A 24,962-nucleotide genomic window follows, 5' to 3' on the forward strand; every position below is an offset into this window, starting at 1 on the left:
AGCATTTGTTCCTGACAATGCGTCATTCCATTCCTGGGCCCTCTCCTAATAATACGCCTGGAACTAATGTTCTTACCCTGACTAATTAACCTTTTTCAAGATTTTTAACTGACAGGATCATGGCCATTTCACAAACAGCTACCCAAAAACATCTACAGACAGCTTTGCTCCTATAGTAAACCCGAGACCAGAAAACTCTCCATCCCCTCATCAGCAGGAACTACCCAGAAAGAACACACTGTCCTTCCTCCTTTTTATAACTATAGAGTCTGGATTGACAGAGCAGGAGCATTGTCAACTTGGACAAGCCCCTCATTCTAAAGTTTATCTAAAAAAACAAACAAACAAACAAACAAAATACCGCCTAAATCCAAAGGGCATTAGCCAAATGACTAAGGTCAGCATAATCATAAATCACAAATAACATCTCCAACCAGAAACATTCCAAACTCCTCCCCAACCAGAGGCATTCTATCCCCTAGATAAGCCCCCTCTGGCCAGGAAGATGCGAGCATCGACATAACCCCCCCGCCTCCAGCCTGGAAGATGCCAACCTTGAGATAACCCCCCTCCAGGCCAGAAAGATGTCTGCCCCAAGATAACCTCCCTTTCTCCCTGAGAGATTCCAACCCTGCCATAAACTTCTCCACACACATAAACATTCCAAGCTTATGATAAGCTCCCTCACCCTAAAACCAATGAATACTCTTAGTCTGTAAGAGAAAGTGCCTCTGACCACAATTGGCCAGGAGCACCTCTCAGGTTTTAATTAAAGAAATCTGTTTTTGACTGTCAAGCTGCATTTCGTGTTTCTTTCCTCTTTCTTTAAGTCTTACACTATCTCTTTTTCCTCTTGGTGATAAATGTTATTTCATTTTTTGTGGAATGTTTAACCTATAACATTTGAATATTGATTAACTATACTATTATGTATGGTTTGCCATATTGACTGACTTATGGAGTGGCTTGAACCTGTGTGACCATGGCTCTGGCTAGGGAGTAAACAGGAAGTACTATGAATAATTGTCTCCATGGGAATTCCAGGTGGCATTTGTGATTGAAATAGCATCAATAAAAGCCTGACATTGTGGAAAGACAGAAATATGCGTGGACCTGCTTATTTCTAACATTGAACTGTTCATGACAAAATGTATAGCCCTTTCTTGAGTACTGTGAATGGTTCTAGTAAATTATTGAACCTGAGGGGTTGTAGAAATCCTCAAGTTGACTGGGAGACTATTGCAGTAATCAAGGAAATATAGTATATCATTTTCCAACAACAATTCTTAATTTTCTGCCACAAACCATGTGTCCTACAATTCAATTCTGACGTGAAGTACCAGGAATTAGTGCAGACGCACATTTTAAGGGCTTAGTCACAATAAGGCTACCCTCACTTCAGATGCCAGTTGCAAATGGGGTCCCCAGGATACCTAAACAGTTGCCAAGTAAACTGCAATAAAGGGGTTCTAACATATATGGGCTTCATGAATTCTAACACCCATGGTTTAGACCATTCATTTTGAAAAATTATTAAGTAATAATTTAATGTATAATACCTGAAAATGCAAAAATACATTAAGTAGATGAATATTTTATGGTTTATATACTGTTCTCTATGTGATTATGACAAAGAATGACTCACAATATTTTTTATTCCTTTTACAACTAATGGCAGATAATTGTGGTATATCTGAATGATGAGTGAAGGTGTGAATATTGGTGAACAAGGAAGAGTACACCAAAGGAACAAGAACCAGGTAAAGAGGAGGCATTCTCTAAAGAGTATTTTACTGGCTACATTGGCCTCAGTATCCTCCAAGAGAGTAACTGGAACAGGTGACTCTAGATGAGAATTTAGGAGGCAGAAAAGCTCCAAGATGAAGAAGATAAATGTATTCACTATGGAAAAAGAGAAAGAGGAATCACCTTCTTCCCCTACCCACCCCCAAAATCTGCATAGGGCTATGTCCTGACAAGGAAGAATTGGAGAATACAAAGAACTGTCTTGCAAATCCCTATCTCTCTAGGGTATAAGTTCCTAAGACAATTAAATGAGACTCTTTCCAACTAGAAAGGTCAGGGAAATTTCCCTGAAGCAGAACCAAGTGCCTGTGGCCTGGGACCCTTACTTTGTTTCTGCTTTCTTCAGGGATTGAGTTCTGGTTCAATACTCCAGACATGTGGAGCAACCCCATGGTTCTATACTATCCCACAAGTTCATCAGCAGTGGGGAGGGAAACTCCCAATTTGGTTACCTCCTAAGTTTTAAAAGATTTAATGATTTAATGTAATCTAATTTGTTTCCTTCTTTTTTATTCTGAGTTCTGAAGTGCAACGGTGTGATCTTGACTCACTGCAATCTCCACCTCCTGGGTTTAAACGATTCTCCTGCCTCAGCCTCCCGAGTAGCTGGGATTACAAGTACTCACCTCCACCACCACACCCGGCTAATTTTGGCATTTTTAGTAGAGACGGGGTTTCACCATGTTGGCCAGGCTGGTCTCGAACACCTGACCTCAGGCGATCCACCCACCTTGACCTCCCGAAGTGCAGGGATTGCAGGAGTGAACCACCGTGTCTCTCCATCACAAGAGAAAGCAGGACCCTGGACAGCGCCGAGAGCCCGCAACCACCCTCCTTCTCCCATAAGTAGATGCTTCCCCCAGCCACATGGAACTGTTTAAGTCCATTAAACCTCTTTCTTTTGTAAATTGCTCAGTCTCAGGTATGTCTTTATCAGCAGCGTGAAAATGGACTAATACATCCTCATTTATTCAAACAGCATGAAAAAGACTGGTTGACTTTTAATGTTTTTCTTAATTCACATATATGTAAGTTACTTCAATGAATGGTAAGCATCTACTTTTAGGGAATCCATTTCTGTCTTTAGGAGAGCGGCTTCAGAGATTGGGACCTCGGCTCAGATTGGCGAAATTGACCCTGTGGGTAAAGAATTTAGAACTAAAGGGAGAAATGCGAGTGGTTGTGGGCCCTTGGCGCTGTCCAGCGTCCTGCTTTCTCTGGTGGTGGAGACCAGAATTGGAGTCAACTCCTTTGCAGCCGCATCCACGCCCTTACCAGGGGCCCCATGCCAAATTCCGAGGGTGTCTGGCTCAGGGACACAGAAGGAGAAGCGGAAGGGCAGGACCTGAGAGCTGATTCGCCACACCCAACTAAAAAAATGTAAGAAGACACCTAGAAACGTGGGGCACCCAGGGTTAAAATCCTGGGACTCCCACCGGATGCAATTTCAGGAGTCTCCAGAGACTGAGGTGTTTCAGGAAGTGACTTCCCAGGCTGCTGGAGTCTCCGGGGCTTCCCATGATAACAAGATCACCTACTTTACTGAGTTGCTGGGAAGTTGAAAAATAATACAAATGTTCCCTGGAAGAGTAGGATGTTTTTGCTTCTATTCATTCTTCATTCATTCACCAATTTTTATTCATTCATTCATTCATTTGTTCATTCTTGAATCATAGTTCACATGTGCAAGAAGACACTGTGCTGTAGGCTGGAAATAAAATAGTGAAGAAAAGGGTCATAGCTTCTGTTCTCACAGAACTTGCATTGTGATGAAGGAGATAAGCAACAGGAAATAATTACATATCTATGATAGTGGTAGAAAAAAAAGAAACATGATGTTTTGCTAGGAAAGGGGACGGGGCAATGATGATATATAACATAGAGTGCTCAACCTTTCTGAGGAGGTGATATTTCAACTGCACGTTAAGGGATCATTGACAGCCAGCTGTGTAAAGAGCAGGAAGAGAAGCAGGGTGGCCAGAGAGGATCAGCTATGCAAAAGGAAATTCATAGTCTTAATGGTTGTTTTCAATGTTTAAATGCTAATGCTTCTAACTGTATTGCTATTAGTTTAATATAAACATTCCTCATGTTATGAAACTACCTCATAAAGAGACTGAATTTTATTAAATACCTTTTCAACATAAATTGAAGTAAATAATTTTTCCACATCATCCAATTAATGTGATAAATTATAATATTCCTAACACCAGCCCACTCTTGCACTTCTAAGTCACAATAATCAGTGTATTTTAATTAAATGTTGAAATTTAAAAAAATTTTAATACTAGATCTTTGCATATTCATAAGCAACATTCATCTTTAAGTTTCTTGATAGTGCTATTAGGTTTGAGAAATAAAATCTGAAGCCCCCAACTGACTGAACGGACCCCAGGGGAACCCTGGAAAAACCTTGGAAGCTGAGTTTCCATTCACGTTAGGAGAGATGGGAGGTCAGACACACCACATTATTCCCTCTGCCTAGCTAACTACCGTTCGGCTTTCTTCCCTATAGGCTAAACAGAAACCAGCCCTTTCAAAAGACTCCACACTGGCCAGGTGCAGTGGCTCATGCCTGTAATCTCAGCACTTTCGGAGACTGAGGCAGGTGGATCACGAGGTCAGATGATCAAGACCAGCCTGGCCAACATGGTGAAACCCTGTCTCTACTAAAAATACAAAAATGAGCCCAGCATGGTGGCATGTGGCTGTAGTCCCAGTTACTCAGGAGGCTGAGGCAGAAGAATCACTTGAACCTGGGAGGCGGAGGTTGCAGTGAGCCAAGATTGCACCACTGCTGCACTCTAGCCTGGGTGACAGAGTGAGACTCTGTCTCAAAAAAAAAAAAAAAAAAAAAAAAAAAAAAGATTCCACACTTTTTTCCCCCAGTTTAAAAAAAAAAAGACAAAAATTGTTCCTTCACTCCTTCATGAGACATCTATTTCCTCTATTCCTTTTTACTTCAAATGTTCACCTTATATAAAATGTGGATCTACTGGGCACTAAAGTCTGAAAACTCTATAATCATTAATCTCACTGCCATATCTCCTTTTAAAAGGAAGATATATAAATTCTAAACCATTTGAGACCCTCTATGGAAAAAATAGCCACAGATGCATCTGTGACTCATATTTTTCCCAGATGCATTCTCAAGCTGGCTCAATAAATCCTGATGATTTGAGACTTATGCCTCACTCATTTTAGTTGTCAGATTCTATTATCAATAGTTTTCCATCTTTAAAAAATAAATTGGAAAACCTGTCTTCTTCTATAATGCTCTGAAATGATTTCAGAAATATAAGAATTTTTCTTTTTCTGACAGTCTGGTAGAAATTATCTTAAGAAACATTTATCTTTGTTGGCGTTTTCCTCGGGCTGCTTGAAAATCCTGTTGCCTGTGAAGGATGAGATGGTGACTGCAGCTCAAGATGGTGATAGACACCTCTATCATGTGAAAGAAGTGTCACCACTTTGGTATATACTTTCTTTCTGTGTTTGTTATAACAGCCCCAGTTAGCTTTCTCTAACTAGCAAAACTGTTCTCACTGGAAATCACTCTCAGAAAAGCTACCTCTCTATATATCACCTATGCCAAATGTCAGCAGTATCAGTTTTGTGTAGATATCAGCACCAGTAATATTACTTGCAAATTTTCATGAAAAACATTTGCCCCCTCTGACTGCCAAGGTCTATTTTCCAGTCCTGCCACATTAACCCAGGGAATATCATATGAGTATGATTTCCTGGCCCCTTTCAAGGCACACAGTTCCTAAAACTTTGGGAATATTTGAAACAATAAGTGTTTTTGCATGCTAATGAGATGGCTGGTAGCTAGAGGCTCCTAGATAGCCTCAGGACGCGAGCTGGTTGCTAGGAGAACCAACCACGTGATTAAAGGGTTGGAACTTTCAGCACTCCCCATCCTGACCTCCAAAGAAGCAAGGGGGTGCTGAAGGTTGAGTTTATCACAAAACCCAGTGATTTGATCAGTCATGCCTACCTAATGAAGCTTCTACAAAAACATAAAAAGATAGGGTTCAGAAAACTCCCTGGTTACTAAACACATCCACGTGCTGAGAGGGTGGCACAAGTTAAATCCACAGGATTAGAACCCTTCTGAGCCTCGCCCTATGTATCTTTCATATAGCTGTTCATTTGTATCATTTGTAACATTCTCTATAATAAATGGGTAGATGTAAGTAAAATATTTCCCTGAGTTCTGTGAGCCATCCTAGCAAATTATGGAACCCAGGGAAAGAGAGTTGGGGGAACCCTGAATTACAGCCAGTTTGTCAGAAGTACAGGTCACAACCTGGGACTTGCAATTGGTACTTCAAATAGGGGACAGTCTTGTGGGACTGAGATCCTTACCTGTGAGATATAATGCTCTCTCCAGGATGATAATGTCAGAATGGAACTGAAGTATAGGACACCCAGCTAGTGCTGGAAATTTGCTTGGTGTGGTAAAAATCCACACATTTTGGTGACCAAAACTGTGTGAGAATTGACTGTGTTAGCAAAGAAAATGTGTTGGTTTTTGCCTTACAATCAGTTAAGAGGCTTTATTATCTCCCACAGACAAGGAAAAAAACATTACATTTGTGGTGAACTAAAGAAGGCCACAGATTCTTTGACACTACTCCAATCAATAATTGATTGCCCTAGAATCTGAGCTGGCCTGTACTGTTTTCACCAATAGAGGATTATGGAAGTGACTTTATGCCAGTTCTGGGCCTAGCTTTTAAGAAAAGCTTCCACTTGGCCCTTTCAAATCCTGAATCTTCACCCTGCAGAAACCACATGGAGAGGCCCTAAGACTAGAGGGAATGTTAGAGTAGGTAGTTAGATATAAGCAGGGCTGGAGAGAGGGCCCCCAGGAATGCCAACCAATTTTTGAGCTGTAGTCAGGCAATCATAAACCTTTTCCTCTGAGACAATGAGCAGGACAAGGGAGAGCCCCCAGAGATGTTTGGCTCACCTCAGGTGAAGGACAGATGACCATAAAACTATCCCTCTGAGACAATAAGTGGCCACAACTGACACCAGGAGGGAAAGGAGGCCTCCAACAGATAGAAAGCACTTGGGGCCAGTGAACCACAATCCCTGATAAGGTTTTAAGCGTGTGCAAAAGGGGGCAAGATGGTGGACGTTGACCTGTATATGACCTTCCTCTGGGGGAGCTTGACCAGTAAGGAAAAATCACCCCAAGGTGATTGGGGCCCCAATTGCTGGCAGGCCACAGCACATGGAGTAATCAAGCAACAACCTGCCCAAGGGAGGGCTCAGTGGAGGAGAACACAGAGACTAGAAGATGAGTCAATGTAAAAGTCCCAGGCCAAGGATCAAGAGAGAGACACTTGAATCTCTCAAACTGCCTGCTTGGTTTCTTCCAAGTGTACTTTGCTTCTTTGCTATATTTAATAAAATATGCCTCTGCTTTAAACCTACTTCTGCCTCTCAGTTGAATTCTGTCCTCTGAGGGGGCAGGGACGGAAACTACTGCAAAACACTGCTGCTGGTAACAAAGAAGAGGGATCTGGCCCAATCCAGCCTAGTGGGCAAGAGATGTGTAAAAGTTATCTGGGGCCTCCAGAGCAACCTGGCTGCAAGGTGAATACCATCAAGAGACCCCAAGTGATACCACATGGAGGATAAGAATGCTCAGCTGGGCTCTTTCTGAATTCAAATCCAAGTTATGAGATTTAATAAAATGGTTATTGTTTTAAGCCACCAAGTTTTGGGATAGTTTGTTACACAGCAGTAAATAACCAGAACGATATTTCACACCAAAAAATTTTATTGTGTCATGTTTTTGCCGAATGAAAGACTGTTTCTAGCTCTACCCCAAGTAACCTTATATCCTCTTAAAGGAAATTAATCTCCCTTATCTTTACAATAAGCTACAGAAAGTGTTTATTGTAGAAGTAGACTCCCATTTCTACTTAAACTAGTGATTCTCAACTATTACTATACTTAAGAATTTGCCTGGGAAATTATAAAAAATGCTGGTTCCTCAGGGCCCTCACCCAGACATTCTGATTTGGTAAGTCTAGTGTGGGGTTCAGGAATCTCCATTTTAAGACAGATACCCAAGTGATCTTGACACTGGTGATTCCAAGAACACACATGGAGACACATTTTAATAAAAGGTGCCAGAGATAGCAGGGCTGCGAACTAAACCAGGTCAGTGGAAGTTAGGAAAAAACAAGGCACTTTAACTGATCTTCCCTGTCCCCATCCTTCAGCCTCATATCCAGGCTTCCCTTATCTGCATTCTTAAGCTCTATCTCCAATGAAAAACATATTATACTTTCCAGAGAGTTTGATGCTTTTCATTTTATTTTAGCCTCTCAACCCCTGTGTGAAGTAGAACATTTTACAGAGAAGTGGGTGAACAGTATCTGACAGATATCAAGTGCACTATCTCTGGGCATAGAGTATCTAAAGCTAAGCACCCAAGTGTCGGCATTGATTGATTGATTGATTGATTGGAATGTCAGGTTCTTCAAATCAGAAACACTGCCACCAAGACTCATCTTCTTCATTATGATAGTTACAATCTGGCTTAATGATTAAGTGTGGATTGCTAACTCCCACAGCTTCCAGCAGTTTCTGGGCTTTCTCATCAAATGCCTCTTTGCACAACCTGAGAAAACAAGGGAACATCTCTTTTCCTGCACTCAATTTCCCTACAGCCCTCTACTTTCTCTGTAAAGAATTTATTTCAGGAGAAAAAGAAACTGTTCCGTTAAAATAGAAAGAGACTATTACAACATGGGTGAGGAGTGGGGAAGGGAACTGAGAGAGATACAGTGAGGGAGATACAGCAGTTGAAGGAAAATAGAATATATTAACAGAAGAGAAAGAGAAACTGATTAAAATTAAAAAGGATCCTCCAAGAGCCTTGCTATCCAAGCAAAATTAATACTACCCACTAATAGTAGTGAAAACAACTAACACATTTATTGTTTATTATTATGCTAGGCACGGTTCTAAGAACTTGACTCAGATCCTCACAATAACCTTATGGGTAGATTTTATCATTTCACCCATTTTACAGATAAGCAAATCCAAACTAAGAACAATGGAGGACTAGCCTTAATTAAACATTTAGTAAGTGGTAGGGTCAGAATTCAAACTCAGCTAGGCTGGTTCCAGATTACTCAACATTTAACTACCATGCTATACTGTGTCTCTCAAAATTCAATGTTCTATTAGAGAAAAACAAGTGTCTAGAATATACCCAAGGATACAAAATCAGGTTGATTTTGAGGCCTACAATAAATGAGTGGCTCCCCAATCACTCAGTACAGGAAATGCTCCCCATGAGAAGACAATGGAGACTTACCCTAGAACTTGTAGTTTACACTCAGGAGACTTCAAGACTTCACATAACTTCACAATTCCTTCATACCCTAAGATATTCTGTGCCAGGTTTATTTTTATCAGTCTTTGATTGATGCTAAGAGCAGAGGAGAGATCTTGACAGCAGAGAGATGTCAAACCACAGTATTCCAAACTGTAGAGAAGAGAGACAACAGAAGAAAATGACTTTGATGACAGAGAAGAAGCCCACAGGAGATCTGTGAACTCAAAATGGAGGATAATTCCAGAAACTTTAAAAAATGAGCAGTTAGTGTAATTCAAGGACTGTAAGTACTTATAATATTCATTATTACCAGATATTTCTAGGCTGAACTTATCCCTTCCAAAATAATGAATTACAAATTTGTAATTATTGTTTAAGGAATAAAACATGCAAGCACATTACAAAATACTATGAAGCAGCTGAATCCTTGAACATCACTAAAAATATATCACTATAACAAGATATTAGAAGCTTGATAGTGAGTACTTAAAAAGCAAGGAATAGGCCAGGCATGGTGGCCTGTAATCCCAGCACTTTGGGAGACTTAGGTGGGCAGATCACCTGAGGTCAGGAGTTCGAGACCAACCTGGCCAATGTGGGAAAATCTCATCTCTACTAAAATACAAAATTAGCTTGGCCTGGTGGCATGCACCTGTAATCCCAGCTACTGGGGAGGCTGAGGCAGGAGAATTGCTTGAACCTGGGAGGTGGAGGTTGTAGAGAGACAAGATCACACCACTGCACTCCAGCCTGAGTGACAGAGCAAGACTCCATCACAAAAAAAAAAAAAAAAAAGCAAGGAATATAATAAGGTCTTTAGCATCATGCCATTGATGCAAATAAAAATGCAATTCTACGGCACATTTCAAATACATTAGGTCAGCTGCCTATAGGTGGGAAGGAGAATGGCTAAGGGAGATAAATTAACCAACCCACCCATCCATCAGTCAAGGGCCTCTGCACAAGCCAACAGTATATACTGAGGAACTGAGGAACTATGTCAAATTCAACTTTCTGCACCGAACATTCTCCTAACCAATTTGAATCTAATTTTCACCTTATGTTTACCTGGCCATTGAACAACTGAGTGCCTATATAGATGTTGAGCATACAAAATTTTTTTTTTTTGTTAAGTGATCACATTTATGTGATGAAGAATGGTCCCACAAATTATGAGACAGGGTATATATATATCACACAAAATCTTCCTTAGGGCAAAAAAAGCATTATAAAACATAAAGTGTTATCATGAATTCATCAGGAAATACAGTAATGTTACATTTTCAGTTACAAATTAGTCTCAAAATATGGAAGACAGAAAGACAGAACTACAAAGTGAAAGACTCAAATCTAGAATTTTAATAAAAATGTTAACATATTTTTCACAATAACTGACTATCTGGAAAAAAATCACTAAAATTTATATAGTTTGAACAGAATTAATAATGTTAATTAACTGATACAGAATACTGCAGCTGGCCAGGCACAGTAGCTGGCACCCGTAATCCCAGCACTTTGGGAGGCTGAGGAAACAGGGTGGCTTGAGACCAGGAATTTGAGACTAGCTTTAATAACAGAGCAAGACCTCATCTCTACCAAAAAAAAAAAAAAAAAAAAATAGCCAGACAAGGTAGTGCACACCAGTAGTCCTAGCTACTCATGAGACTGGGATGATTGGTTGCCTAGCTGATTGCAGTCTACAGTGAGCACGGATCACACCACTGCATTCCAGCCTGGGTGACAGAACAAGACCCTGTCTTTAGAAAAAATAAAAATTAAATTAAAACCAATAATTTTTCATGTTCTTTTTAAGTGTGTTTAAAGTCATGTAGCAAATGACAACAAACTTCAAAGAACAGCACTCACACACAGTATGTTCTCAGACAACAATTCTACAGACTGAATATGAAAAGGTAAGAAAAGCCTTATGTTTGAAAATTAAGGAGTGTGTTTAAAAATAACCTATTAGTTGAAGAAAAAAGTTCTATGGACGTTTAAAAATATTGTGGACTCAAAAGTAACAAAAGCACTGTATACAATATCAAAATCTTATGATAAAGTTAATGTAATCATTTGAAAAGAAGTGTTGGAGAAGAAAAAGAAAATATGTACGATCGAAGCATCCAATTCAAGAATTTAGGAAAAGGTAAAATAAACCCAACAAAAGTACAATAAAATAAATAAGATAAAAACAGAAATTAATGAAATAGAATGTAGATGTACAATAGAGGGGATCAATGTTGTGTTCTTTGAATACAAAAATAAAGAAAGGGTCAAATTTAATATCAGAAATGAGAAAAAGACATCAATATAGATGATTAAGAAGTTAAACAAATAATAAAATATTAGATGCCTGCCAGTAAGTTTTAAAATTTAGATAACATAGACAAAAATCAACATTACTTACTTACCAAAAAGTACGCCATGAGAAAGAGAAAACCTAAATATTTTAAAAATAGAATCCGAAGTCAAAAGTCCTACACACAAAGGAAACTCCAGATTAGACAGCTTCAAAAATTTCAAGGAAAAAATAATTTCAATTTTACAAAAATCCTTTCAGGAAACTAAAAGATAAGGAATGCTCCTGAACTCATTTTATGAAAATACTGTAATTTTGATACAAAAACTTGATGAAGACTGCACAGGAAATAAATTATAATCTCCATTGTGAACAAAGATGGTTAAATGCTGTTACTAACATTAACACAGTAAATTACACAATGTATATAGGAGATATGACCAAGTTGGTTTTAGTCCAAAAATGCAAGGTTGATATAATGCATACATCAATGTGATTCATCACATTTGGCAAACTTCTTCAAGGATAAGCAACTTCAGCAAAGTCTCAGGATACAATATCAATGTGCAAAAATCACAAGAATTTTTATACACCAATAATAGACAAACAGCCAAATCATGAGTGAACTCCCATTCACATTGCTACAAAGAGAATAAAATACCTAGGAACATAACTTAAAAGGAATGTGAAGGACCTCTTCAAGGACAACTACAAACCACTGCTCAAGAAAATAAGAGAGGACATGAACAAATGGAAAAACATTCCATGCTCATAGATAGAATCAATATTATAAAAATGGCCATAGTGCCCAAAGCAATTTACAGATTCGATGCTATCCCCATCAAGCTACCATTGACATTCTTCACAGAACTATAAAAAACTACTTTATATTTCATATGGAGCCAAAAAAGAGCCTGTGTATCTGAGAAAATCCTAAGCAAAAAGAACAAAGCTGGAGGCATCATGCTACTGACCTCAAACTGTACTACAAGGCTACAGTAACCAAAACAGCATGGTACTGGTACCAAAACAGATAAATAGACGAATGGAAAATAACAGAGGCCTTAGAAAAAACACCACACATCTACAACCATCCGATCTTTGGCAAACACAACAAAAACAAGCAATGTGGAAAGGATTCCCTATTTAATAAATGGTGTTGGGAAAACTGGCTAGCCATATGCAGAAAACTGAAACTGGATCCCTTCCTTACACGTTATACAAAAATTAACTCAAGATGTATTAAAGACTTAAACGTAAGACCTAAAATCATAAAAACGCCTAGAAGAAAACGTAGGCAATATCATTCAGGATGTAGGCACGGACAAAGACTTCATGACTAAAATACCAAAAGCAATGGCAACAAAAACCAAATAGACAAATGGGATCCAGTTAAACTAAAGAGCTCTTTACAGCAAAAGAAACTATCATCAGAGTGAAAAGGCAACATATAGAAAGCGAGAAAAATTTTGCAACTACCCATCTGACAAAGGGCTAATATCCAGAATCTATAAGGAACTTAAACAAATTTACAAGAAAAAACAACCCCATCTAAAAGTGGGTGAAGGATATGAACAGACACTTCTCAAAAGAGGACGTGTATGCAGCCAACAAATATATGAAAAAAAAGATCATCATCACTAGTCATTAGAGAAACCACAATGAGATAGCTTCTCATGCCAGTTAGAATGGTGATCATTAAAAAGTCAGGAAACAACAGATGCTGGAGAGGATGTAGAGAAATAAGAATGAATGCTCTTACACGTTGGTGGGAGTGTAAGTTAGTTCAACCATTGTGGAAGACAGTGTGGCAATTCCTCAAGGATCTAGAACCAGAAATACCATTTGACCCAGCAATCCCATTACTGGGTATATTATCCAAAGGATTATAAGTCATTCTACTATAAAGACACATACACACACAAGTTTATTGCAGCACTATTCACAACAGCAAAGACTTGGAATCAACCCAAATCCCATTACTGATAGACAGGATAAAGAAAATGTGGCACATATATACCACGGAATACAATGCAGCCATAAAAAGGATGCATTCATGACCTTTGCAGGGACATGGATGAAGCTAGAAACCATCATTCTCAGCAAACTAACACAGGAACAGAAAGCTAAACACTGCAAAGGTCTGGAGGGGGATCCAAGATGGCCAAGTAGGAACAGATCTGGATTGCAGCTCCCAGAGAGAGCACAGAGGGTGAGTGGTCGCCACATTTCCAGACAGATTTTTATTGCCCACAGACGAGGAGATTCCTGGGTGGAGGAATGCCACAGGTCTCCAGCGTGGCTCTTTCGGCCAGCGTGGCTGTTTCAGCCAGTGCGGAGGGTCTCCATGAGTCTCCGCACAAAAAACTCACACAGGTCTGGGCACTGTTTCAGCTGGCAATGAGCTCCTGAGAGACAGAGTCACCTGTTCAACTGATAAAAAGAGGACTGAAATAGGGAGCCAGGCCAGGAGATTCCTGGGCGGAAAAGCGCCTCCAGCATGGCTGTTTCAGCTGGCGCAGTGGGTTGCCACACAAAATCTCACACAAATCTGGGCGCCTTTTCAACTGATGACTGAAACGCCTGGGAGACAGAGTCACCTGTTCAACTGAAAAAGGGACTGAAACAGGGAGCCAGACCAGGAGATTCCTGGATGAAAAAGCATCACAAGCCCCCAGCATGGCTTTTTCAGCTGGTGCAGTGGGTCTCTGCACAAGAACTCCCACAAATCCGGGCGCCGTTTCAACTGGTGACTGGCACACCTGGGAGACAGAGTTGACCATTCAACTGAAAAATAAGGAGTCTGAGGAAGGGAGCCAGGTGATCAATCATGGCCAGTCCCACCCCCACAAAGACCAGCAATCTGAAATGCTCTGGATTGAGAGTTTCACAGCAAGCAAAGCTGAACCCAGGATGGTCCAGCTCTGTAGGGGAGGGGCATCCGCCATTACCGAGGCAGTCCACCACTACAGAGGTAGTCCACCATTGCTGAGGAGGTTGGCCATTGCTAAGGCAGTCTGCCATTGCTGAGGCAATCCATCATTGCTGAGGCAGTCCGCCATTACAGAGAGAGTACGCCATTACAGAGGCTGGCTGCCATTGCCAAGTTAGTTCTAACTATACTCCTATAAACAGGACTGCAGGGAAGTTCACACGGCAGCTGGGCAGAGCCCACAGCAGCTCAGCAACGCCTCTGCTGGCAGACTGTGACTAGGCTGCCTCCTCACTGGGCAGGTCATCCCTGAAAAAGGGCAGCAGCATGACAGAAACTTATAAATAAAGCCCTACCTTCCCGGGACAGAGTACCTGGGGGAAAAAAAAAAAAAAAAAAAAAAAAAAACGCTGCTATGAGTTCTGCTGCAGCAGACTTAAATGTACCTGCCCAGCAGCTCTGAATGGAACAATAGAGCTCACAGCTCAGCACTTGAGCTTCTGTAAAGGACAGACTGTCTCCTCAAGCAGCTCCCTGACCCCCATATATCCAAAGAGTCACCTCATAAAGGAGAGCTCAGACTAACATCTGGCAGGTATCCTTCTGGGACAAAGATAGCAGAAGAAGAAACTGGCAGCAACACTTATTGTTCTGCAGCCACTGCAGGTGAGCCCCAGGCAAGCAGGGCCTGGAGTAGACCTTCAGCAGTCCTACAGCAGAGGGGCCTGTTAGAAGGAAAACTATAAAACAGAAAGAAAGAACTTCATCATCAACAAACAGGACATCCACTCACAGACCCCATCTGAAAGTCACCAACTACAAAGACCACAGGTAAATAAATCCACAAAGATGGGAAGAAACCAGTGCAAAAAAGAATGAAAACACCCAAAACAAGAACGTCTCTTCTCCTCCAAGGGATCACAACTCCTCACCAGCAAGGGAACAAGACTGGATGGAGAATGAGTCTAATGAATTGACAGAAACAGGCTTCAGAAGGTGGGTAATAAGAAACTTCTCTGAGCTAAAAAACATGTTCTAACCCAATGCAAAGAAACTAAAAACCTTGAAAAAAGATTTGACGAAATGCTAACGAGAATAAACAGCTTAGAAAGGAAAATAAATGAACTGATGGAGCTGAAAAACACAACACGAGAACTTTGCAAAGCATACACAAGTTTCAATAGCCGAATTGAACAAGGAGAAGAAAGGATATCAGAAGTTGAAGATTAACTCAATGAAATAAAATGAGAAGGCAAGATTAGAGAAAAAAGAGTAAAAAGAAATGAACAAAGTCTCCAAGAAATATGGGATTATGTGAAAAGACTTAATCTACATTTGATAGGTGTACCTGAATGTGACAGAGAGAATGAATCCAAGCTGGAAAACACTCTTCAGGATATTATCCAGGAAAACTTCCCCAACATAGCAAGGCAGGCCAATATGCAAGTCCAGGAAATACAGAGAACACCACAAAGATATTCCTCAAGAAGAACAACCCCAAGGCACACAATTCTCAGATTCACCAGGGTTGAAATGAAGGAGAAAATGCTAAGGGTAGCCAGAGAGAAAGGTCAGGTCACCCACAAAGGGAAGCCCATCAGACTCACAGCAGATCTCTCAGCAGAAACCCTACAAGCCAGAAGAGAGTGGGGGCCAATATACAACATCCTTAAACAAAAGAACTTTCAATCTAGGATTTCATATCCAGCCAAACTAAGTTTCATAAGCAAAGGAGAAATGAAATCCTTTACGAACAAGCAATTACTCAGAGATTTTATCACCACGAGGCCTGCTATACAAGAGCTCCTGAAAGAAGCACTAAACATAGAAAGGAACAACCAGTACCAGCCACTCCAAAAATGTACCAAATGGTACAGAGCATCAGCACAATGAAGAAACTGCCTCAACAGGCAAAACAACCAGCTAGCATCAAAATGACAGGATCAAATTCACACATAACAATATTAACCTTAAATGTAAATGGGCTAAATGCCCCAGTCAAAAGACACAGACTGGAAAATTGGATAAAAAGCCAAAACCCATCGGTGTGCTGTATCCAGGAAACCCATCTCGCATGCAAGGATACACATAGGCTCAAAATAAAGGGATGGAGGAAGATTTAAGAAGCAAATGGAGAGCAAAAAACAGCAGGAGTTGCAATCCTAGTCTCTGATAAAATAGACTTTGAACCAACAAAAATAAAAAGATACAAAGAAGGACATTACGTAATGATAAAAGGATCAATGCAACAAGAAGAGCTAACAATCCTAAATATATATGCACCCAATACAGGAGCACCCAGATACATAAAGCAAGTTCTTAATGACTTACAAAGAGACTTAGACTCCCACACAATAATAGTGGGAGACTTTAACACCCCATTGTCAATATTAGACAGATCAACAAGACAGAAAATTAACAAGGATATCCAGAACTTGAACTCAGACCTGAACCAAGCAAACCTAATAGACATGGACAGACCTCTCCACCCCAAATCCACAGGATATACATTCTTCTCAGCACCACATCGCACCTACTCTGAAAATGACCACATAATTGGAAGTAAATCACTCCTTAGCAAATGCAAAAGAATGGAAATCATAACAGTGTCTCAGACCACTGTGCAATCAAGTTAGAACTCAGAATTCAGAAACTAACTCAGAACTGCACAGTTTCATGGAAACTGAACAACTGGCTCTTGAATGTTGACTGGATAAACAAAGAAATGAAGGCAGAAGTAAAGATGTTCTTTGAAACCAATGAGAATGAAGACACATTTAAAGCAGTATCTAGAGGAAAATATATAGCAATAAATGCCCACATGAGAAGGAAGGAAAGATCTAAAATTGACACCCTATCATCAAAATTGAAAGAGCTAGAGGAGCAAGATCAAAAAACTCAAAACCTAGCAGAAGACAAGAAAAAACTAAGATCAAAGCAGAACTGAAGGAGATAGAGACACAAAAAACCCTTCAAAAAAATCAATAAATCCAGGAGCTGGTGTTTTGAAAAGATCAACAAAATAGACAGACCACTAGCCAGATTAATAAAAAAGAAAAGAGAGAAGAATCAAATAGATACAATAAAAAACGATAAAGGGGATATCACCACAGATTTCACAGAAATAAAAACTACAATCAGAGATTACTACAAATAACTCTATGCACACAAACCAGTAAACCTGGAAGAAATGGATAAATTCCTAGACACTTGCATCCTCCCAAGCTTAAACCAGGAAGAAGTCGAAACCCTGAATAGACCAATAACAAGGACTGAAGTTGAGGCAGCAATTAATAGCCTACCCACCAAAAAAAGCCCAGGTCCACATGGGTTCACAGCTGAATTCTACCAAACATACAAAGAAGAGCTGGTACCACTCCTTCTGAAACTATTCCAATCAATCCAAAAAGAGGGAATCCTTCCCAAATCATTTTGTGAGACCAACATCATCCTGATACCAAAACCCGGCAGAGACTCAACAGGAAAAGAAAACTTCAGGCCAATATCCATGATGAACATAGATGCAAAAATCTTCAATAAAATAATGGCAAACTGATTGCAACAGCACATCAAAAAGCTTATCCATCACGATCAAGTAGGCTTCATCCTGGGGATGCAAGGGTGGTTCAACATACTCAAGTCTATAAATGTAATTCACCACATAAACGGAACCAAAGACAAAAACCATATGATTATATCAATAGATGCAGAGAAGGCCTTCGACAAAATTCAACAGCCCTTTATGCTAAAAACTCTCAATAAACTAGGTATAGATGGAACGTATCTCAAAATAATAAAACCCACAGCCAATATCATACTGAATGGGCAAAAACTGGAAGCATTCCCTTTGAAATCTGGCACTAGACAAGGATGCCCTCTCTCACCACTCCTATTCAATACAGTATTGGAAGTTCTAGCCAGAGCAATCAGGCAAGAAAAATAAATAAAGGGCATTCAATTAGGAAAGGAAGAAGTCAAATTGTCTCTATTTGCAGATGACATAACTGTATATTTAGAAGACCCCATTGTCTCAGCCCAAAATTTCCTGAAACTGATAAGCAACTTCAGCAAAGTCTCAGGATACAAAATCAAAGTGCAGGAATCACAAGCATTCCTATACACCAATAACAGACTTAAAGAGAGCCAAATCAAGAATGAACTGCCATTCACAATTGCTACAAAGAGAATAAAATACCTAGGAATACAGCTAACAACGAATGTAAAGGACCTCTTCAAGGAGAACTACAAACCACTGCTCAATGAATTAAGAGAGGACACAAACAGATGGAGAAACATTCTACGCTCATGGTTAGGAAGACTCAATATTGAGAAAATACCATACTGCCCAAAGTAATTTATAGATTCAATGCTATCCCCATCAAGCTACCAATGACCTTCTTCACAGAACTGGAAAAAAAAAACACCTTAAACTTCATATGGAACCAAAAGAGAGCCTGCATAGCCACGTCAATTCTAAGCAAAAAGATCAAAGCGGGAGGCATCACACTACCTGACTTCAAACTACACTACAAGGCTACAGTAATCAAAACAGCATGGTACTGGTACCAAAACAGAGATATAGACCAATGGAATAGAACAGAGGCCTCAGAGGCAACGCCACACATCTTCAACCATCTGATCTTTGACAAACTTGACAAAAACAAGCAATGGGGAAAGGAGTTCCTGTTTAATAAATGGTGTTGGGAAAACTGGCTAGCCATGTGCAGAAAGCAGAAACTGGACCCCTTCCTGGCACCTTACACTAAAATTAACTCCAGATGGATTAAAGACTTAAACATAAGACCTAACACCATAAAAACCCTAGAAAAAAACCTAGGCAAAACCATTCAGGACATAGGCATAGGCAAGGACTTCATGACTAAAACACCAAAAGCACTAGCAACAAAAGCCAAAATAGACAAATGGGACCTAATCAAACTCCACAGCTTCTGCACAGCAAAAAAAACAATCACTAGAGTGAATCTGCAACCAACAGAATGGGGAAAAATTGTTGCAATCTACTCATCTGACAAAAGGCTAATATCCAGAATCTACGAAGAACTAAAACAGATTTACAAGAAAAAACAAACAAGCCCATTCAAAAGTGGGCGAAGGAAATGAACAGACAAAAGAAGAAGACATATAGGAGGCCAACAAACATGAAAAAATGCTCATCATCACTGGTCATTAGAAAAATGCAAATCAAAACTACATTGAGATACCATCTCATGCCAGTTAGAATGGTGATCATTAAAAAATCTGGAGACAACAGATGCTGGAGAGGATGTGGAGAGATAGGAACACTTTTACACTGTTGGTGTGAATATAAATTAGTTCAACCATTGTGGAAGATAGTGTGGTGATTCCTCAAGGATCTAGAAATAGAAATTTCATTTGACCCAGCAATCCCATTACTGGGTATGTACCCAAAGGAGTATAAATCATTCTACAATAAGGACACATGCACACGTATGTTCATTGCAGCACTATTTAAAATAGCAAAGACTTGGAACCAACCCAAATGACCATCGATGATAGACTGGACAGGGAAAATGTGGCACATATACACCATGGAATACTATGCAGCCATAAAAAACAATGAGTTCATGTCCTTTGTAGGGACATGGATGAAGCTGGAAACCATAATTCTCAGCAAACTGACAGAATAGAAAATCAAATACTGCATGTTGTCACTCATAGGCGGGTGTTGAACAATGAGAACACATGGACACAGGGAAGAGAGCATCACACACTGGGGTCTGTGGGGGGGATCTAGGGGAGGGACAGCGTGGGGTGGGGAGTTGGGGAGAGATAACATAGGGAGAAATGCCAGATATAGGTGATGGGGAGGAAGGCAGCAAACCACATTGCCATGTATGTATGTATGTATGTAACAATCTTGCATGTTCTTCACATGTACCCCAAAACCTAAGATGTAATAAAATATATATTTTTTAACACTGCATGTTCTCACTCATAAAGGAGAGCTGAACAATCAGAACACATGGACACATGGAGGGGAACATCACACACTGGGACCTATCGGGGGATGGGGTCTAGGGGAGGGATAGCATTAGGAGAAATACCTAACGTAGATGATGGGTTGATGGGTGTAGCAAACCACCATGGCATGTGCATACCTATGTAACAAACCTGCACATTCTGCACATGTATCCCAGAACTTAAAGTACAACTTTTTTAAAAAAAGAAAAAGAATACTCCTAGTAAACTAGGTTAGAAGGCAATTTCCTTAAATTGATAATTTGGTGGACCACTGAAATTGTGAATTGTGCTTTAATCATTGGGAACAACATATGAAAGTTCATTATCCCCAACATATTAATGTTGTGTCACATATATTAACAGTTACTAAGGCATATTAAAAAGGAAAAAAGAATGTAAGATCAGAAAAGGAAAAACAACTACATTGTATTATGCCTAAATTATGTGATTGTATACCCAGAAAATACAAAAGTATCTACAAATTAGCAACTAGAATAAGCAAGATAATGTGGCAGGCTATTGGATAGGAAACCAACTTTTAAAAAAAACCCTGTGTTCCTGTGTATAAACACAACAAAAAATAACTAAAACAATCATTTACAATAGCATGAAATATAGCAAGCACTTTGGAATAGTTAACCAGTAATAAAATACAAGACCACTCAAGAAAAAATTACTAAGCATTATTGATAGAACTAAATAAATGAGATACGTCTTTTTGGTGTATCAGGAGACTCACTGATAGGTTTACTGCAATTCAATTCAAGATGCCAACATATAGGTAGGTTAAGGGGAGTACATGTGCACGTAACTTGTTAAGTTTATATTTCCAATTTATTTGCAAGTGTAAAGTGGAAGAAGAGCCAAAATTCTCTTTAAGAAGATGGGGAGACTTGCTGTTGTGGGTATCAGGGTTTATTATAGAGCTATATTAATTAAGACGATGCATTGTTGGAACTGGGAATTACAAACAGGTCAACGGAAGAGAATAGAGAACTCAGGAACAGATCCATGCACATATAAATATTTGGTTTATAACAAAGATGTCCCTGCCAAGCAGAGGAGAGAAAAATTTCAATATATTTTGCTGGAAAAAAAATGAGTATACAGGAAAATTATAAAATTGAATTTATCTTCACCCATATTTTTAAAAGGTAGATTAGAGACTCCAAAGTTTCATAATTTGCCTTTGATAATTAAGAGAGAATATAGAATTGGAATATAACATATGGGATATAATGGGTTTCTGTAAATATTGTGAAGATGTTTTTCTCTCTCTCCCATCTATATGGTTTCTCCAGACCAAAGGTCTGCGTGCAAATAAAAGATAATTGGAGAACAGGTGAAGTTCTAGCCACTGGGATGGGACAAACTGATTTCATCGTTGTAGGGGGAGAGTAGCAACAATATTTGGATAGGAACACCTTAGAACCTGGAGGTGTGGAGACTGAGGAGAATAATTAATGCTCTCTTTTTTCTCCTAGATGCAACATTTCAGCCTGGCAAAATAATTATGTAGTCTGTGGAGTCTAAGCAGCAACTGCCTGGTTTGTCATGCCTATCTGTATACTATGAAAACAGAAAATCTTGTGTAGACATAGCAGGTCCTGAACTACTTTGCTGTGCCTGATGCCATCAATAGCAGACTCCTAATGTGGAGCCTTATCATATGTATACAAACACAATCACTAGCACAACCTTGTTTCAATCTGATACAAATCTGCAAGCTTCTCTTGATGCCAGAACAGTCTTGGAATATACCATGTATGGAAATGAGGCAGCTACAACTACCAGTGAGACTGCTCAGCTGGCTTAACCAAACTAGTGCAATAGCTACCCAAATAAAATATAATAGCAAATCCAAAATTAGAGTGACCTGTGCTCCTTTTAGTTATGTGCTTGCATGTGGGGAAGAGTGGACTGCTAACTCTCTCTTTACTGTGGAAGACAGTTACTTTTGGGCCATCTTTTGCCCTTTATTTATTGCCAGAGACGCCAAAGACTGGCACGTCATTTTAGACTCCCTTTTATGGGTTCTAATGTATAAAAGATCTATTAGTCTTTCTTGGGACTTACTCAGTTGACTGAGTCAGAACCCTGTGGGAATGTTTGAAATCAATACTACAAGTCGGCCTCATCCTGTACCTGGAGTCTTGTTATTAGTAGCTTTGATTAAGTAGATGAGATTAATTGAACAGATTTGGTCCCAGTCTCTGTTAATTAGAATGGCCAATGGAGTAGCATATTCATGTGAAAATTCACCAGAAGCCAAGACTTCACTGTGTAGAAACAAGGGGTAGGCATTTTTGGGAGATATTCTTCCATAGGTCTTTCTTTCCCTACATGTTTGCAAACACAAATGCAAGGCCCTGACAACTCTTTACCTGAGCCATTTTCCAGGGTTGTGTTTGTAATGAGCAACCTTGAGGGACAAAGAACAGGCTTATTACTGCTTGTTGTAAAATCCCAGGTCTCTCAAACTCAGTGTTGCACGTGCAGGCATCTGTCTGGGACCTCTTTGTCAGTCAGCCCTGTGAGCTTGGTGGACAAAAGGAACTGATACAAACATGCTAATGCTCATGCTTTTGCTCTGTTACAAGTAATAAAGTCCTTTGTCTCTGATAAGAGTCTTGTGGGTTTTGTTTTGGGCCAGCATCATGAAACAGTAACAAGTAGATTTATTAGGTTATAAGTAGGATAAAATTAAATCACAGACCTCATAGTTATAGCATCATCATTGTTATTATAAAAATATACAGTCAGTGGAAATATAAAAGCTGCATTTTCTAGGAAGAGTCGGGAAGAGTTCTCTGGAAGACTGTTAAATTTCTAAAGGCTGAGACATATAATTATGTCTGAGCTTCCCACATATTGAGCACAATTCTTGACCCTGAGATCAAGAATTCATGTTAAATAAGTGAAAATATACTAGCCAATATCAGTTCAAAATTAAATAAAATCTAAATACAGAATTGAACATAAGAAATGTCCACAACACAGAATGTGATTTTATTAGCTTACAAGTTCCTTAAGAAAATAGTATTTTACAGATAGAAGATAATTAGTAAAATCTTAAATTTAATTTAAAAAATCAATTCAAAGACAAATAGAATATCTTAAGGATGACAGAACATGGAAGACCCAAATTAGGTACCACTTACGTAATAAGTATCTGTCCAAGGTACTCAAGAGGACACAAAGAAACACGAAATATGGCTTCTACACTGAAGAACATACAGTACATTGGCCCATTTATTTGAAATTTAGATTCTTATTTCTGAGAGTAACTTACCTTCTAGCCCCATTTATTTTTTTCCCTCTCTCCATACACTAGATATCTTCTAGCTATACCAGCTACCAAATAGGCACCATTTTCCTAATGGAAAACTGAACTCACCCGAGCCTCTGAATGTTACAGTTTGGATGTTGCAAAGCGTCACATAGAATTTTCACTCCATCATCCTGCAAATTGTTGTTCCCAAGGTCCAGACTGCTCAGGTTTGGGTTGTTCAGAATAACAGAAGCCAGATCCAGACAACATGCATTAGTGAGAACACAGCCCATTAATCTATAAGAAATACAATAGGAAAAGTGAATCCTTCCATTGTGAAGCTTAATAAGTTTCTTCCCAGGAGATATACCCAAGTATTTGAACTTCTTTTCTGTCTCTTTTCTATCTACAATCCAGGACATACATGAAAGGTTCTAATTTATCAGTAAAACAGATGGGATTTCTTAATGAGCAGATGAAACCAGCAGGTAAAATTGTCTTCTTCCACAAACAGCTTATCTACTTCCACAAAGAGCTTTAAAAGTCTAGGGTATAAACATTTATTTTTACAATACTTTAAAAAACAAATATAAACTTTCCCAAGAAACCCATAGATCTCTGTGCTTTCAGTTTTTAATATATCTTTAAGTGAAAAAAGTTTCCAGGAATCTATCTCAAAGTATTATCTCCAAAGAAGAAAGCTACACATAAAAAGATATTTATTCCAGGTCCTTTGCATGGCATTCAAGAGCACTTACAATCTGGCCACAAGCTTTCTCTTTCCATACTTTACCCCTATGTTATTCTCTAACCATACGCATGCATCTTCTCCAACTATACCATATTTGTTGTTGTTTCTCTTCTACTTTCTCTCTCCTTTTCTTCTGTTTAGCATATCCCCACATAAAAGAATCTTCATCATTTCTCAAGCCTAAAGTAATTCTGTCTCTACTGTGAAGTCCCAACCTTAATCCCTGAGACTTTTGCCGTATCCTTACAACAGCATATGGAATATATATTTTATCATTTGCTTTACGTTTATTTCCCTGTTATCAGCATTTTATGTTACTTGAGGACAAACGCATCGCCTTAGTGACTTTTAGTTCCCTTGGCATCTAGCTCATATTGATTGTAAACATTGGTTAGGAGAATTGACATGGTATGCATAGAGGTTTTGGAAGGTAACCAAGAAAAGTACAGCTTTGTTTACAGCAATGGTAAGGAGAGAAAATGGGCTAGCAGAGACCTTGAGTATATAGGTCACTTAGAAATTATATCTCTT

General features: G+C 39.3%; 1 protein-coding gene across 1 annotated transcript in view; it reads right to left on the bottom strand.

Annotated features, from left to right (window-relative positions):
- Positions 1-8,120: 8,120 nt before the first annotated feature.
- The window catches only part of NLRP14 (NLR family pyrin domain containing 14), a 55,579-nt gene continuing 38,737 nt past the window's right edge, over positions 8,121-24,962 (bottom strand). Inside the window, exons 10-12 of the mRNA XM_012456733.3 lie at positions 23,807-23,977; positions 9,155-9,325; positions 8,121-8,452 (exon numbers count right to left, since the gene is read on the bottom strand). Of these exons, the coding sequence (XP_012312156.3) occupies positions 8,317-8,452; positions 9,155-9,325; positions 23,807-23,977 (478 nt within the window). The 3' untranslated portion in view covers positions 8,121-8,316. The remainder of the gene's footprint in view (positions 8,453-9,154; positions 9,326-23,806; positions 23,978-24,962) is intronic.

Source organism: Aotus nancymaae, unplaced genomic scaffold, assembly GCF_030222135.1.
Source record: "Aotus nancymaae isolate 86718 unplaced genomic scaffold, 86718_ANA_hifiasm-v0.15.2.pri h1tg000059l, whole genome shotgun sequence".
NCBI lineage: Eukaryota > Metazoa > Chordata > Mammalia > Primates > Aotidae > Aotus > Aotus nancymaae.